Raw genomic sequence first — 16,169 nt, forward strand, 5'->3', positions numbered from 1 at the left:
ACCTGCAGCTCTCTGTACCTCACCTGTACCTCTCTGTACACCACCTATAGCTCTCTGTACACCAGCTGTACCTCTCTGTACACCACCTGCAGCTCTCTGTACCTCACCTGTACCTCTCTGTACACCACCTATAGCTCTCTGTACACCACCTATAGCTCTCTGTACACCATCTGTACCTCTCTGTACACCACCTGTACCTCTCTGTACACCACCTGCAGCTCTCTGTACACCACCTATACCTCTCTGTACACCACCTGCAGCTCTCTGTACACCACCTGCAGCTCTCTGTACCCAACTTGTAGCTCTATGTACACCACTCTGTATACCACCTGTAGCTCTCTTACACCTCTTTGCACACCATCAGCTCTCTGTACTAAGTCCTACTACCCTGAGGTGTCAGTAGAACATGCACAGGTTATCTCAGTAGTACATATACTTTTTTCATTTTTTTTTTTTCAATCAGAGCTGCGCAAATTTCAACAGCCAGGTAGCCAATATGGCTAGAAAGTAATGCCTAGCACCTACTGATGCAGCAGAGTTACCAAGTCTTCCCGTTACTGCATTTTTTTTTACATTCATGACCATGAAAGGTTTTAACTGCATGGATACTAAATAAAACATAAAAAAATGAAAAAGTTCCGTTGTCTTTCAAAATGGTCCCAGTGGTTCCCAAATTTTACAATACTTTGTCCAACTTTGATTCACATAAATTATGAAATATAAATATAACAAAAGTTTCAGTAGATTTTTCCTGTAGTAGTTAGTAAATCATTAACCTAATTGGAAAGAGTGAACTTTCCGCTGCCAATCTCTGTGGTATATGTATAGAACATTTTCTCGACATAATTGGTCAAGAAGGCTTTTTATCAAGGAGAGAGATAACATAGATTGAATAATAATTACGTGGGACACAATAAATGACAAGTTACTTGTACATGAGAGATGTGTGTAACTAATGGCACAGCTCCAGTGTCAGAAGGCTTGGATTAATCATTGCAGCTTTCCCCCACACCTCTTCCATTTAAATACATATGGTAGAACTGTCATATTTCTTACCATGTGTTCATTTAAGTAATAATTTATCCAAGTGTTAAACATGTCTCATTATGAAGCAGCTGTTGTATGAGATTAAATTAGGCTCGGAAAATAGAGAGAAATTGAAGGTTATACATTCTGAAAGAAAGTGTGTCTGCACACATACGTATATCATGCTAGTTATTTTAGGTAAACATGTGCGAATAGCCGGAATACATAGTATATTCAATTATTCTAAATATGTGAGCTATTAATTCAGTAGAACTGCTTAAAGGGGAACTATCAGCAGGTCAGACGAATCTAACCTGCTAATAGCTCCCTATTGTGCATGGGGCGCCGAGGAAGGAGGTATGTCTCTTTTCTTCATCCTCAGCGCAGTTCCTTAAGTACAAAAAGTAGTTTAATCTTTGGTACGGTAAGACAGTTTTGAGCACTGACTCTGAGGTCAGGGCAGTGCTCCAAAAGGCCTTACCGGACTGAGGATTAAACTACTAAGTGCATAGGGACGACTCTGAGGATGCGCAATTGCCCGTGCGCCATAGGCAGGGCCGGCGTTAGGGGGGGCAAAGAGGGCAGTTGCCCAGGGCCCCCATCCCCCAGGGGCCCCCTGCCCCAGTTACAGTGAGTGTTAGGTGCAGAAGCGCACAGACAGTGTCCTGCAGCCTCTCTCAGTGATCCCTGGCTGCAGCTTATGGCTGCTATCAGGGGTCACACAGAGGCTACAGGACGCTCTGCTCCAAAGTGTGTAGCTTCCCCCTCCCTTCTGTACCATGTGATTTCCTCTCTTTTCCTGGTGTGGAGCTGTCGGGACGATGGAGGAGAGGGCTGCAGTGTAAGGAGCAGAACCTCCTGCTGCTGCTGCCATGGACAAGGACAACTACACCCAGCATGCTGTTAGAGGGGGTAAGTATATTGTACATGTAGTGTGTGTATGAATGTGAGTGTATAATGGATGAATGTAGTGTGTGTTACATGTCATGTGTGTAGTGTGTGGGCTGGATGGTTTGGATTTGTATAATGTGTTTTTATGGATGTGTTAGAGTGTGTGTGTGTGTGTATGTATGTATATATATATATATATATATATATATATATATATAATATTAGTGTGTGTGTATAAGAAGCACTGCTGACTCCAAGTGTTGAGGTGAATAGACTGTATATAGGAGCTGCAGCCATTCTCTGGTGACCACTGAGGCCGCTGATTGGCTGCAGCTCCTATGTATAGTGTATGATGATGTCACTAAGGCAACACGGTGTATTTTATTGAGAAAAAAATAAGGTGGCGGTCACTGTATGGTGGTAATATTGGTCCGTATATAGTGTATATAGAGTCATTATGCAGTGGTCAGTCTATGGTGGTAATATTGGTCCGTATATAGTGTATATAGAGTCATTATGCAGTGGTCAGTCTATGGTGGTAATATTGGTCTGTATATAGTGTGTATAGAGAGTTATTACCGCCATAGAGTGACCGCCACATAATGACTCTTTATATACACTATATACAGACCAATATTACCGCCATAGAGTGACCGCCACATAATGCATAATGACTCTATATACACACTATATACAAACCATTATTACCGCCATAGAGTGACCGCCACATGATATTGGTCTGTATATAGTGTATATAGAGTCATTATGTGGTGATCACTCTATGGCAGTAATATTGGTCTGTATATAGTGTATATATAGTGTCATTATGCAGTGGTCAGTCTATGGCGGTAATATTGGTCTGTATATAGTGTGTATAGTGTCATTATGCAGTGGTCAGTCTATGGTGGTAAAATTAGTCTGTATATAGTGTATATAGAGTTATTTCCGCCATAGAGTGACCGCCACATAATGACTCTTTATATTCACTATATACAGACCAATATTACCGCCATAGAGTGACCGCCACATAATGACTCTATATATACACTATATACAGACCAATATTACCGCCATACAGTGACCGCCACATGATATTGGTCTGTATATAGTGTGTATATAGAGTCATTATGTGGTGATCACACTATGGTGGTAATATTGGTCTGTATATGGTGTATATATGGAGTCATTATGTGGTGGTCATGGTGTGTGCTGGTCTGTATATAGAGTCATTATATGGCGGTCAGTCTATAGCGGTAATATTGGTCTGTATATAGTGTGTATATAGAGTCATTATGCAGTGGTCACTCTATGACAGTAATATTAGTCTGTATATAGGATCATTATGTGGTGGTCACTCTATGGCAGTAATATTGATCTGTATATAGTGTATACAGAGTCATTATGCGGTGGTCAGTCTATGGCGGTAATATTGGTCTGTATATAGAGTTATTAAGCGGTGGTCACTCTATGGCGGTAATATTGGTCTGTATATAGTGTATATAGAGTTATTATGTGGTGGTCACTCTATGGCAGTAATATTGGTCTGTATATAGTGTATACAGAGTCATTATGTGATGGTCAGTCTATAGTAGTAATATTGGTCTGTATATAGTGTATATAGAATCATTATGTTGCGGTCATGGTGTGGTGCTAATATTGGCGTGTATATAGTGTCATTATGGGGCGGTCACTTTATGGTGGTAATATTGGCCTATACATAGTATGTTTTCATCAATAACGGTATGGAGGTAATATTTGGTCCTGATATAGTGATTTTTTTTATTTTAATTTTTAAAACCATGCATATAGATAGTTTTTGTGTTTACACCACTAGCGGCGGTGCTGACATGTAGCGTCGGTCCTGACATGTAGCGGCAGTCCCGGCATGTGGCGGCAGTCCCGGCATGTAACCTTCTGAATTGACTCAATGTGACTAAGGGCCATAATACACAGAGCGAAAATTGTCCTAACCTGGCCGATATCGCTCTGTGTATATAGAGACAACAGTAATCAAATGATCATTGTCTTTTGGCAAGTGTAAAAATCATTGTCTGCTGATTGTGCGTATAACATAATAAAGCTGGTACTTACCTGATCACTTTCCCAGGTGTCCTCAGGCCTTGTCTGTTTGTTACGGCCAGTGATTGGCTGAATGGCCGATCACTTCAGAGAGAGGACCAGAAGTGAAAGCTGGGACTGGGGGATCCCACAGACAAGGCCTGAGGACACCAGGGAATGTGGTCAGGTAGTATATATCTTCATTGTTCACTATATACAGCAAGGGCTGCACACACATCACTAATGATATATATATATATATATATATATATATATATATATATATATATATATATATATAATCTCATCTGGCCCCATCCTCCCCATACACAGGAATGTTCGGCACAGCTGAGCGTTTCTGTGTTCTCTATAGGAGGGGTAAGCCATAGCCAGACAGATCTGATGACGGCTTGTCTCTCTGAGAACAAAGAGGTTGGATGTTGATTTTCCATCAAGCCCATCCCCATATGTCCACTGATATCATGTCAGAGGACTGTACAAAGAGCCCCATTCACCTTACACTGATGGCCGAACCCACCACGAGCAGCAGGTACCACCAAAAAGTGTATGGGAACCTTAAATTGCTGCTACAATATTTCAGCATTTGGGGCCCCACCTTCAACTTTGCCCAGGGCCACATTTAGTCTAAAACCGGCCCTGGCCATAGGGATCTATCAGCAGGTTAGATTAATCTAACCTGCTGATAGTTCCCCTTTAAGGCTATGTTCCCACAACACCTTTCATGATTACTGGTAATGGCTGTTGTTACCAAACAAAACGGATGTTTTTTTTTTTTTGTCTAAAAAAAGATGATATTGGAACACAGCCTTAGACTAATACCTATGATTGCAATTAATAAAAGTCAGGAGTAATAAAGAAAAAAAAATTCAGTAGTAATGAATAAAGACACTGGTTAGAATTGTCAGGTGTGGCGTGAAGAGGTCTCTGTCTGCCAAGGAGGAGTCACTCATTGGCAACATTTGACTAGGTTGAATCACTGCAAAACAGAATGGCGAAATCAATGGTTCTCTTTTGTGGCTGTTGTTTAGGACGGTTTTACCAAAAGAAATATGAGTGTGATGCCAAAAAAAAAAACTTTGAGTGAAAATATATATACAGATTTATATGGCTCTATAAGCATTGAAGGGGTACTTCAGCGAAAAGCTTTTTCCCAGTAATTGAAACACATTAAATAACTTTGTAATATGCTTCAATCACCTATCTGACAATGACATCATCAAGAGGGAGGCCGGTCTAAGCCCTGTTAGGCCAGTCTCCCTTTGTCAGATGACTCAGGTTAAGATTTAAGCCATGTAACAGTTTTACAGAGTCAGTTAGACATCACAGGAGACAAAGTGCATCATGGGAAAGCCCAAACCAGGAAGTGAAAAAAAATTTGAAGACACCAACTGGAGCTTCAGGGACCTGCGAACAGCGAGAAATTCAAACAGAGACAGACTCAGGAGGGATTGTAAGTGCAAAAACTATGTTTATTATTGATTGATACAAGGTGTATATTTACACCCTTTCATAAATCTCCCCCTTAGGGTACAAACACACGTACTAGACCCGCAGCGGATTTATCACTGCGAATACATAATGAATCATGATGCCCGGACTTCCGTGATTCTGTACATAGCACATCTTCCAGGCACTGACCATAATCACAGAATGTGTGAATGCCCCCTAAGGCTGTACACTTTATACATCCACAATTTTTCTGACCGTACGGATGGTGAACGCCAGTCATGAATTGTTTTCCCGCCTGGCATGATATATCGACATCATTCCAGCAGCAGGAAAACTGAATCTATGTCATTACAGTGCCACGGAGATTCAAGCATTTTCCCCACTGCTAGCATGTTATTACATCATGCCGGACAGGGAAACATTCCATAAAAGGCCTTCACCCCCCGCAAGGTCCACAAAATTTATGGACGTGAAAATGTGGCCTTACTCTTGAAAATCATTGCAGGTCTGGGAGCATGGATGCATAATGATGTCATACTGTAACCACCTTCTGTGCTGACTGGTCAATGTTGGTTTTGAGGGCTTAATAGTGGGGAAATACACATATATACATAAAGATGACAGCTTCAGCTTCAGGGATACTTTAAAGGGAAACTTTAAAGAGAACCCGGCTATCCCTTCGGTGCAGACCCATATACTTACTGCTTCCAAAGTCCCGGTCCTGTAGCTTGTCCCGCCGCCTAGATATCCCTGTCCGAATCCATGCGCGCACTCACCAGAGATGAGTTCGACGCCCATAGAGAATGACGGCTTCAGTATATGGGTCTGCATCGGGGGGTCGTCCGGGCTCTGCCCCGACACGGGGGGGTGACAGGTTCTTTTTAAGTGTAATGGTAATATTAATAGGTAGCTTTTTACCTACTGCCACTTTTGTGGTTTGAACTGCCTTGCAACTACAGTATTTTCCGGTGTATAAGACGACCCCTGACTTTTAAGAAGATTGTTAGGGGTTCGCCTTTTTACGCCGGAAAATGTTAACCCCTGCCTGACTGTCTCCTGGAACTGGCCAGGAGACGTGCGGAGGTTGGGAACGCGCTCCAGGTGAGTTAACTATATATTTTTTTAATGATGGTCGCCCCATACCGTGGGGATGCGGCTATTTTTAAGCCCCTCCCCCCGTATGGGGCGACCATACCCGCGTATAAGACGGCCCCCGACTTCTAAGAAGATTTTTTGGTGTTAAAAAGTCGTCTTATACGCCGGAAAATATGGTAAATAATTTTAAGTTCAATATATTTTATTTATCCCTTTTTATATCTGTTTCATTAAAATATTGTCAGACCTATAATTTTATTTGAGACCTATAACCTACCCTACGCTAATCCATTGAGCCCTGAACCAGTAGTAGCATCAGACAGATTGCACATCTAAAATGGCAACATGTAGAGAACCTTTCACAGCCAAAAGAACTACCACAGACTACTATAGTGGATTGGCATGGCTCGTGTAGAACTTGTTCTGAATAGACAAACATAAATCAAGCATCCGAAACCTCCAAGGTAAATGCGGAGAAAATGGTCCTCCAACCACTTGTTTACTTTGAGTTAAATCACTTGTAGAAGTCCCCGTTTTTCCAATTGGTCCCTGTTAACAATATACATGGATGTGTGGTCTAACTATTCTTTTTCCAGTTTGCAGAATATAAAGCCTTAGACTCCATGTCAAAAAATGTTTACCATTCTCTCATGTATAACTCTTCTTCAGGAAATCCAGCCATGACATTACCATTCTGGAAAAGCAGCCAACCCTATTTGTTGGATACTATGGTATGGTTCTGGATACTATTAGACACACATCCTTGATGCTACCTTGATATATCACAAATATAGCTGAAGTCAAGTATTTGGATTCATGGAAAGAATTAGTAAAGACTGGTATACATAAAAGGCTTTCACCAATAAGTACAATTATTACGAAGCGTAGGTAGTCCGCAGCAAAATCAATCTATCAATGAGGAGGAGTAAAGCATAAAGAAAACCATATATTATTCCCTAATTATACAAAGAGATTCCATGGAATACAGTGTTACATCAAAGTCATAATTACAATGGGGTTGTTTATATTTATCCGCTAAGTAGTTAGAGAATCATTAGATATCATTAATGTCATATCATTCATATAGTGAAGCATACAGTAGATGACTTCATGACACTATATAACTAGCTACGTATAAGTGCAGGTAATATGTTCACATGTTCAAACTCTGACATGTATCGGTGCCTGGTGTAGAGCGTGATTTTTCAGTATATACTAATATATCCACTCCACAGTGCTGAACTTCTAAGCCTAACATTATTACAAGTAATAACTGACTGTTACATTTACAACCAACACATGGTTTCTGATAAGGATGAACCACCTCTAAAGATGCACTCCTCTTATCTGTATCCTCGGTTATCAGCTAAATATTACCTATTCATATACATAGTTTCCAAAATCATTGAAAACATTTTTCTGGGTTTTCATGCCTAACCTTATCTCCACTGTAAGATATCATCCATTGCACATTTCTAGATTTTAAGCCCTAGGATGATTTCACACTATTACTAAAGAAAAGAGGCCATATCTTTTAATAAACATTTCAGAATAGTACAGAAATAGATTGGAGCTGCAACCCCCCCTAAAAAAGACATCAAATCCTCCATGATCCAAGTGGTAAAAGATGTTAAAGAATCCGACCATTGTAGCTGCAGACGGAGAATCTCAGCAAAAAAAAGAGAATCAAAAAGATTGAAATCTTAAAGACTTCGTCTTCGCGTTTAATAATAGTCAAAACCAGAGGCAGAAGATCAAAAGCACAAAAAAAATAAAATAAAATAAAATTCTCACCATCCTGCCTAAAAGATACAAAGTAGAATTCTACTCAAAGATTAACTTTCACTTGCATAATATTTGGCTTCAAAAGAGCGCCAGGTGCAGCGGGATCAGATGTGGACACTTACACTGCCCTGTTCTTCCAATGAATACAAAGTCCCAGAGTGAGAAAGTTCAATCAGATTGAACACCCACATCCCTACCAGCTCAATGGGATGTATAACCACCAAAGCATCATATACCATATAACACACAGTTTATAAACTCTTAGATATAAAGTCCTCATATATTCAGGCTGATTCCTATTCTGACTGCAAGGAGCAGCAGCACAATGCCACTTTCTTAGAAGAATACAGTAAGAGCATGTGCTTTTTGTATCCGACATCCCAGTTTCTTAAAATTCCCCTACATCTTGCAGCACCAAGACAATCCTAATTGATTAAGCCTCGAAAGATAGAGCTCATCCCCCGCTGCTAGTTTGCTTTTTCTTTATGCCTTTCTATAACATTTAACGCATGCAATGCATTAACCATTTAAAGGGGAAAGCGCTTGCAGGAAAACAAGGAAAGGCATTGTTATTGCTGATGCTGAGCATCTTCTTACCTTCAGCCTGGGCTCCAAGAAGCAGGATGAGGAAGAAGAGGATGAAAGGTTGGACATAGAGACCAGGAGACTGGCATATTCCACGGGTCAACATGACAGAACCTCAGACTCTTAGGAAACCCAGGATAAGTAAAGGGTAGTTGAGCAAGATTTCCAGCTCTGGTCTGCACATCCACTGAAAGATGTCTGGGGGTGAGATTCACAAGGACTTATTCATGTGAGCAACTCTCCTGGTGTGGCTATTGATTAAAGGGGAAGAGGAAAGCGAGGCACAGAAATGCACAGAGAGGGCTCTGTGCTTGTTTATGAAAAGAATGATACTGTACTGAAATGGAGAAGGAGGGAGCGAGAGAGACGAGGCAGGGTGATAAAGAAGAGAAAGCGAGAGGGCAGGCAGGGATCTAGAGACACTGGCAAAGAAAGGATGTAGACAGCAGCAACAGAGAGAAGAGTGCCGGATGGTGAATGGAAAGCTACAGCAATGATCTGCAAGGAAGGAACATGCGAATTTAGGCATGGAAAGCGGGAATGGGGAAGGGGAGAGGGATGCGGGAGAAACAAAGAAAGAAAATCTTCAGTACAAACCTAATGTGACAGACTGTGTGTTGGGATCTGGTAGGCTGCTGCTAGGAAGCATTCATGTTATAACATCCAAGGCAACGCACTGGGAGAATGCAAGCACAAAGTGCTATAAGGCACAGACACATGGAAAGGGAAGGCATGCACTAAAGGGAACTGCAGTGGGAACTGTGCAATAGGATAGTCAGGGTAAAAATAGACACTAGCAGCCGATACCGTATGGGATCTATGCATCAAACCATAACACAAGACGATTTAGAGTTTTAATTGAATAGTAGAGAGGTAGCTAGAATTTAGACATTTTGTCGATTTAAAGGTACAGTACCCAACTCGTTCCATACATATGGATTTCCTCAATATATATTTATAGGGAACATGTGCAATATTTACAAGTGTTGTTCTAATTTCTGTGCTTTACATTGCCGAAGCCATTATCTACATAATCTGCATATATGTAAATGAATGTTTCATAACACTTGTAAACCCAATTATATCAACACTGATATTTACAGATGACATCTAGCAGCAAGTCAGATGTCATGTCAATTTGTAGATACTTAATTTACTCTTGCGTAAGTTTTTTTCTCGTATTCTCCCCCAACATTGTTTACTGCTTTTCTACTCCAAATGTTTTCTTCATTCAGTATCTGGGTCATTTAATCGGAAGCACTTTGATGTTTTACTGCACTTTCAATTAACGTTTGAAAGAGTTAAATCATTCATGGGTACTCCTGACTTCATGCATTATGACTTTTCTCTGGAGACAAGATTTGTAAAAAAAAAAATTTCTGTATTAGTACAATTTTGTCTCACGTTAAATTGGGATTAAAGGATTGCCCTATGTGTCAGAACTAGAGTTGAGCGAGTGCTAAAATGCTCGGGTGCTCGATACTCGAGACAAATATTTCCCAAAGCTCAGGTGCTCGTTTCAAGTAACGAACCCCATTGAAGTCAATGGGAAACTCGAACATTTTTGCAGGGGACCGAAGCTCTGCACGAGAAGGTTGCATGAAAACCTGTCAAACTGTAGAAAATGATGGAAACAACAAGGAAATGGACAGGAAACAGCAGGGGCAGCATGCATGGACGCCTCTGGGGCTGGCTAATCACAACATTACACCAAATTATGGGCTCCCGGCTCTCTTCTTCATGTTCCTGTACCTCCTCCCTCGCTCCAACTTCTGTTCACTGTCGGGCCAGTAATCTCCTGAGTTGATTGATGTCTATCAGGGGTCAAAGTACAGCCTTGGACACACTGATGCAGTAGCTGTACTTCGCTGATCCCTGTCTCTCTCACCACGTGCACAGGACACAGCTCAGTGAGGATAGGTATAGCTGAACTACAGATCCCAGCCAGCCAAGAGAATGTCAGCAACAGGACAAATTGATAACTAACAGCAGTTTTGGAGGTAGTCATATAGAGTATGTGTGTAACTGGTGCTTTTTTGTTTTAAGGCACCACATGCACAGGACTCAGCACAGTGAGGATAGGTATAGCTGAACTACAGATCACAGGCAGCCAAGGTAATGTCAGCATTAAGACAAATTGACTACTGACAGCTGCACTACAAGTCAAGCCAGCAGCCAAGAGTAGCAAAAAAATAAAATAAATATATATACAGTGGTACCTTGGTTTAAGAGTAACTTGGTTTAAGAGCGTTTTGGTATAAGAGCTCACAGTTTTTCAAAATTGTGACTTGGTTTAAGAGCATTGCTTTGGTTTAAGAGCTCCCTGTACTGGGTGGGAGGGGGAGTGGGGGAGGGGCATGGTCTGCATAGCGTGGTCTACAGCACTGTACTCTGACCCAGGAAGTCTCCCTCACCTTCCAAATCATAGCAGATTCACTTCAGGCTGAGGCTTGCATCAGGGGACAGGACTGTGGAGGTAATCTCCCCTAATAGCTGTAACCCCTCTCTCCCCGGAGAGAGAGTGCTGCATGTATGTGCCCACATATTCCCCGCTCATTCCTTCTTGCTCCCTGCAGTCTCTGTCCGCCCTTGTGTTTCCCATCCTCTCCATCACTGTACAGTAACTTATAATTTCACATTATGATGTTTCTGAATGTTTGTTTCATTAGTTTTACATGTTATTCAGAATAATAAATCATTATGTTTGGGGTGTGGAACCAATTGTCTGCATTTCTATGGTTTCTTATGGGAAAATTTGCTTTGGTTTAAGAGTGGATTTGGATTACATGCACGGTCCCAGAACGGATTATGCTCGTAATCCAAGGCACCACTGTATATATATATATATATATATATATATATATATATATATACACTGTATATATATAGATAGATATAAATGTTTTGAAAATTTTAAGCCCTAAGAAGGACTGTTGAGTTCTTCGTGTCGGATTCCTGCCTCACACTAATTCCCTGCCTAACACTTTCTCTGACAGACAGCAGCTCTCTCCCTATGCTCAACCAGCCTGCGTCTGAAGCGAGCATCACAGGACCTGAATCTTCTATGCCCAGGTCATCTGATCTGGCAAGCCAATCGCTGCTATCGACATGTAGGGTTGCTACGAGCTCCCAAAGACTCTCCCAAAGAGGAAGATGCCATTGTTGCAAGTATCGCCAGATGCTTGTCCGATTAACGAGCAACATCCAGTACCTTAATACTTAAACGAGTACCAAGCTCGGACGAGCATGCTCGCTCATCACTAGTCAGAACATAATGGTGCACATAGATTGTGTAAGGATATATGAACTCATTTACTGCGAGCCACAATGTATAATTATAATAATAACATCAACAATAAAAACAACAGCAGTAGTAACAACAAAAACAACAACTATTATAATTATTATTATTATTATTTATATATCGCCAACCGATTCTGCAGCACTTTACAATTCTACTGCAATGTATTGTCAGCTATATTGGTAGTCATAAGTAAATTCTAGTTATACAGCTATGCTATGTAAAAATTAAAGTGAAATTGCAGTTTCAATTCATGTTCCAAACAGCTGACGCTGTTAGATAGCTGTATGGTCAGAGAAACACATGGTACCTTCCATATATCATTCTGTGTTTCCAGAATTTATAAAAAGGCTTTTATTCTTTGATACAAAGAGGCATTTCTAAGCTTCCGAAACTGTAAGCTGGAATGTCTCTTCCCTCCCCTCTTCCTGCTTGATTGACACCTGGTAGCTGAGTCTGAAGCAGATATGGTAGGGGGGAGTAAGAGGGTCTTACAGTTTGCTGCACTTTAGGAGCTTGGGAAATCCTCTTTCACTCTATCTAGCTATCTAAGGCCCCATTCACACGTCCGTGTCAGTTTTTACTGTCAGGAAATCCTGATCAGGAGACCTCAAAAGCCATCAGGAAAGTATCAGGATTTCCTGACAGTAATCCGTTTTTACCATCAGGAAATCATCAGGAAAAACCTTCAGGATTTCCTGATGAGTAAAAAAAAAAAGTGTTTCCAACAGGGGCATGATGAGAGTTGTACTTCTGCAACCTAGATGGCCACAGGCTGCAGAAGTACAACTCCCATCATGACCTGTCAACAGGGACATGATGAGAGTTGTACTTCTGCAACCTGGATGGCCACAGGCTGCAGAAGTACAACTCCCATCATGGCCTGTCAACAGGGACATGATGAGAGTTGTACTTCTGCAACCTGGATGGCCACAGGCTGCAGAAGTACAACTCCCATCATGGCCTGTTAGCAGGACATGGTGGGAGTTTTAGTATTGGGGGGGACAGGGCTGTGTATCTCACCTGTCGGCGGCGGAAGAACAGCGGCGGCAGCTGGTGGAAGTCCCGGGCGGGCGGGTGCAAGCTGCTGCGGACTCGGAGAGGGAGGGGGGGGGAGGGGGGGGGGGGACAGAGGTCGGGGTGGCGGCGGGGTGATGCGATGCGGCGCGGTCATCGGGCGGCGGCGGGATGATGCGATGCGGCGGGGTGATGCGATGCGGCGGCGGGGTCATCGGGCGGCAGTGGCGGGGTGATGCGATACGGCGGCAGGGTGATGCGATACGGCGGCGCGGTCATCGGGCGGCGGGGTGATGCGATGCGGCGCGGCGGGGTCATCGGCGGGGTGATGCGGGGTGAGCGGGCGGCGGGGTGATGCGATGCGGCGGCGGGGTCAGCGGGCGGCGGCGTGATGCGATACGGCGCGGGGTCATCGGGCGGCTACGGCGGCGGGGTGAAGCGATGCGGCGCTACCGGGCGGTGGCAGCTGATGTCCGGGTGCAGGGATCCCTTGGGTGGTGGCGGCGCGGCGTTCGGGCAGCGGGGGTGCCGGCGGGCTGTCAATCATCCGGAATCATGGGCACTTTCCTGATGTACATCAGGAAAGTGCCCGTGATTCCGGAGCCCCCATAGCCTTCTATGGGGGCGTCCGGGACGGAATTCCGGACAAAAATAGGACATGTCCTATTTTTTCCGGATATATTTTCCGGAACGGACACCCTTCCGGAAAAATCCGGAAGGGTGTCCGTGACCAATTTAAGTCTATAGGTCCGGAAATCCGTCCGGATTTCCTGATAGGAAATCCGGATGGTTTTTCCGGACGTGTGAAGGGGGCCTAACAGTGTTGGCAGTTTGGAACATTAATTGCACCTGACAGATTCCCTTTCATGCAGGGGCGTAGTTATTGGAGTAACTGAGGGCTATTGAGGCTTGTATGCCAGGTAGTACAGTATAAAGGTGCCAGTGAGAGTAGAGACAATTCTTAAGCTATGTTCACACAACGTCCAGAAAAGGGAAAAAAAAAAAAGCTTTTTTTTTGTGTTTTAAAAGATGTCTGTTATTGCATCAATTTAATTGGCTTGACATTAAAGTCTATGGAATAATGGACGTCTTTTTCACACATTGTACTGACAGCGTCTGCCTCAAAAGACGTTTGTCATTCAATACAATGTGTGAAAAAGACGTAACTCCATAGACTTCAATGCATTTTAGTCAAGTCACTTAAAATGATGCAACAACAGACGTCTTTTTAAACACAAAAACAAACTTCTTTTTTTCTTTTTTGGACGTTGTGTGAACATAGCCTTATAGAGTTGTTACCCTATGTAAAGAGAGTCCTGGCCATGAGTAATATAACACTTGTCATAATGGCTAACTATCGTGTTTACCCAGTTGCACTTGAGTTACTGTAAGCATTTTTTTAGTGCTTGAGAGCTCGACTCAAATAACGAGCCCCATTTAAATCAATGGGAGACTCAAGCAGTTAACCAGGTGCCCCCTGCTCAGCAGAGTAGATGGTGCCTGATTAACATATGAGATTTCTTTGTTCAAATTTTTATATATTTCCTCCCTTGCAGAAATGTATAAAGGGGAACTATGAGAAATTTTGACTAATCTAACCTGCTTATAGCTACCTAATGCCCCGGGGTGCCAAAGAGGAAGGCATGTATCTTATCTTCCTCCTCGGCACCGTTCTTATACAGTTAGTAGTTGAATCAAGGGCCTGGAGCACCTTTAAGAGCACTGCCCTGCCCCCATCGAGCTGATCTGGCCTGCCCACTTCATTGATTATCATTAAAAGGAGTGGGCCGGCTTGGTGTAATGGGTGGGGCAGTGCTCCTTACAGTGCTCCAGGCCCTTGATTCAACTACTAACTGTAAGGGAACGGCACTAAGGAGGAAGGTAAGAGACATACCTTCTTCCTCTGCGCTTCATGCGCATAAGGGGGCTATCAGCAGGTTAGATTAGTCTAATCTACTCATAGTTTTCCCTCAAATGAAATATACAAAAATTAGAATGAAAATTTTTTATTAGAACTCTGGCTGTATGCCAGCAATTTCGGGTATCCCACTCAAGCTGTAATGTGTCTTGCAGAATATTTAAAAAGCACCCTGAGGTGCACATTCGAGCATCAAGCAACCTGAAGGGAGCATACTGTACTTGCTCAACTGTAATGACTACGGAACTGATAGAGTATATGTAACAAAAGGTTGGAAATGTGTGCTAGGTCTGTTACTTATTATTTTTATTAATGGAAACCAAGGAAAGAATAATTTAGAATCACGAAGCATGTAATGAAAATAACAGCAACAGTATAATAATAGGGTAATTATTGACTATAAATGATTTTCTCATCTTATTATTCAGCCGGTGAGTGATTATCTAATTTAGTACAATGGTTACATAACCCACCCCCCCCCCACCCCAAATCAATAAAAGATACATTTTTGAATTTTTTACACCTATAAGGCCTCTACACTGGGAACACATGGGCGAGGGAGCTAGAGAAATATTGTATCATTATAACCATAACCATAAGGATGTGTGCAATAAACATGAAACACAATGTTTATTCAGTAACACTGAAGCTATTAACAACCAGCAGAGTTCAGTTCAGTTGGGAAAACAATAATCTGCAGTTGCCAAGCTATAATCTTTACATAGAATATCGGCTAAATCTGTCAACTAATGGAAATATAGGAATACCCTGTAAAAAGAGAATAGCAAATTATAATACTGTTTATGTTGTTTCTTCACCACTGAATATGGATGGCTTCATATCAAGAAATAGTCATTCTACGGGATATAGATATAAATTTAAAGGTCCAGTAATTATAGCAGAACCAGTGCTGGACTGGACTGGAGAATCCTCTGGTGGGCCCCCAGTTTTAGAACCTGCACTAACATTGACTGCCATGTCGTTTCTCACTGGTTCTTCACTGGTAGGCCCCTAAGATGACTT

At 42.3% G+C, this 16,169-nt stretch overlaps 1 protein-coding gene across 1 annotated transcript in view; it reads right to left on the reverse strand.

Moving 5' to 3' along the window:
* The window catches only part of SEZ6L (seizure related 6 homolog like), a 339,967-nt gene extending 330,752 nt beyond the window's left edge, over positions 1–9,215 (reverse strand). Inside the window, exon 1 of the mRNA XM_069961326.1 lies at positions 8,923–9,215. Coding sequence (XP_069817427.1) covers positions 8,923–9,016 — 94 coding nt within the window. The 5' untranslated portion in view covers positions 9,017–9,215. The remainder of the gene's footprint in view (positions 1–8,922) is intronic.
* Positions 9,216–16,169: the final 6,954 nt, after the last annotated feature.

The sequence above is a fragment of the Dendropsophus ebraccatus genome, chromosome 3 (genome assembly GCF_027789765.1).
Source record: "Dendropsophus ebraccatus isolate aDenEbr1 chromosome 3, aDenEbr1.pat, whole genome shotgun sequence".
Lineage (NCBI taxonomy): Eukaryota > Metazoa > Chordata > Amphibia > Anura > Hylidae > Dendropsophus > Dendropsophus ebraccatus.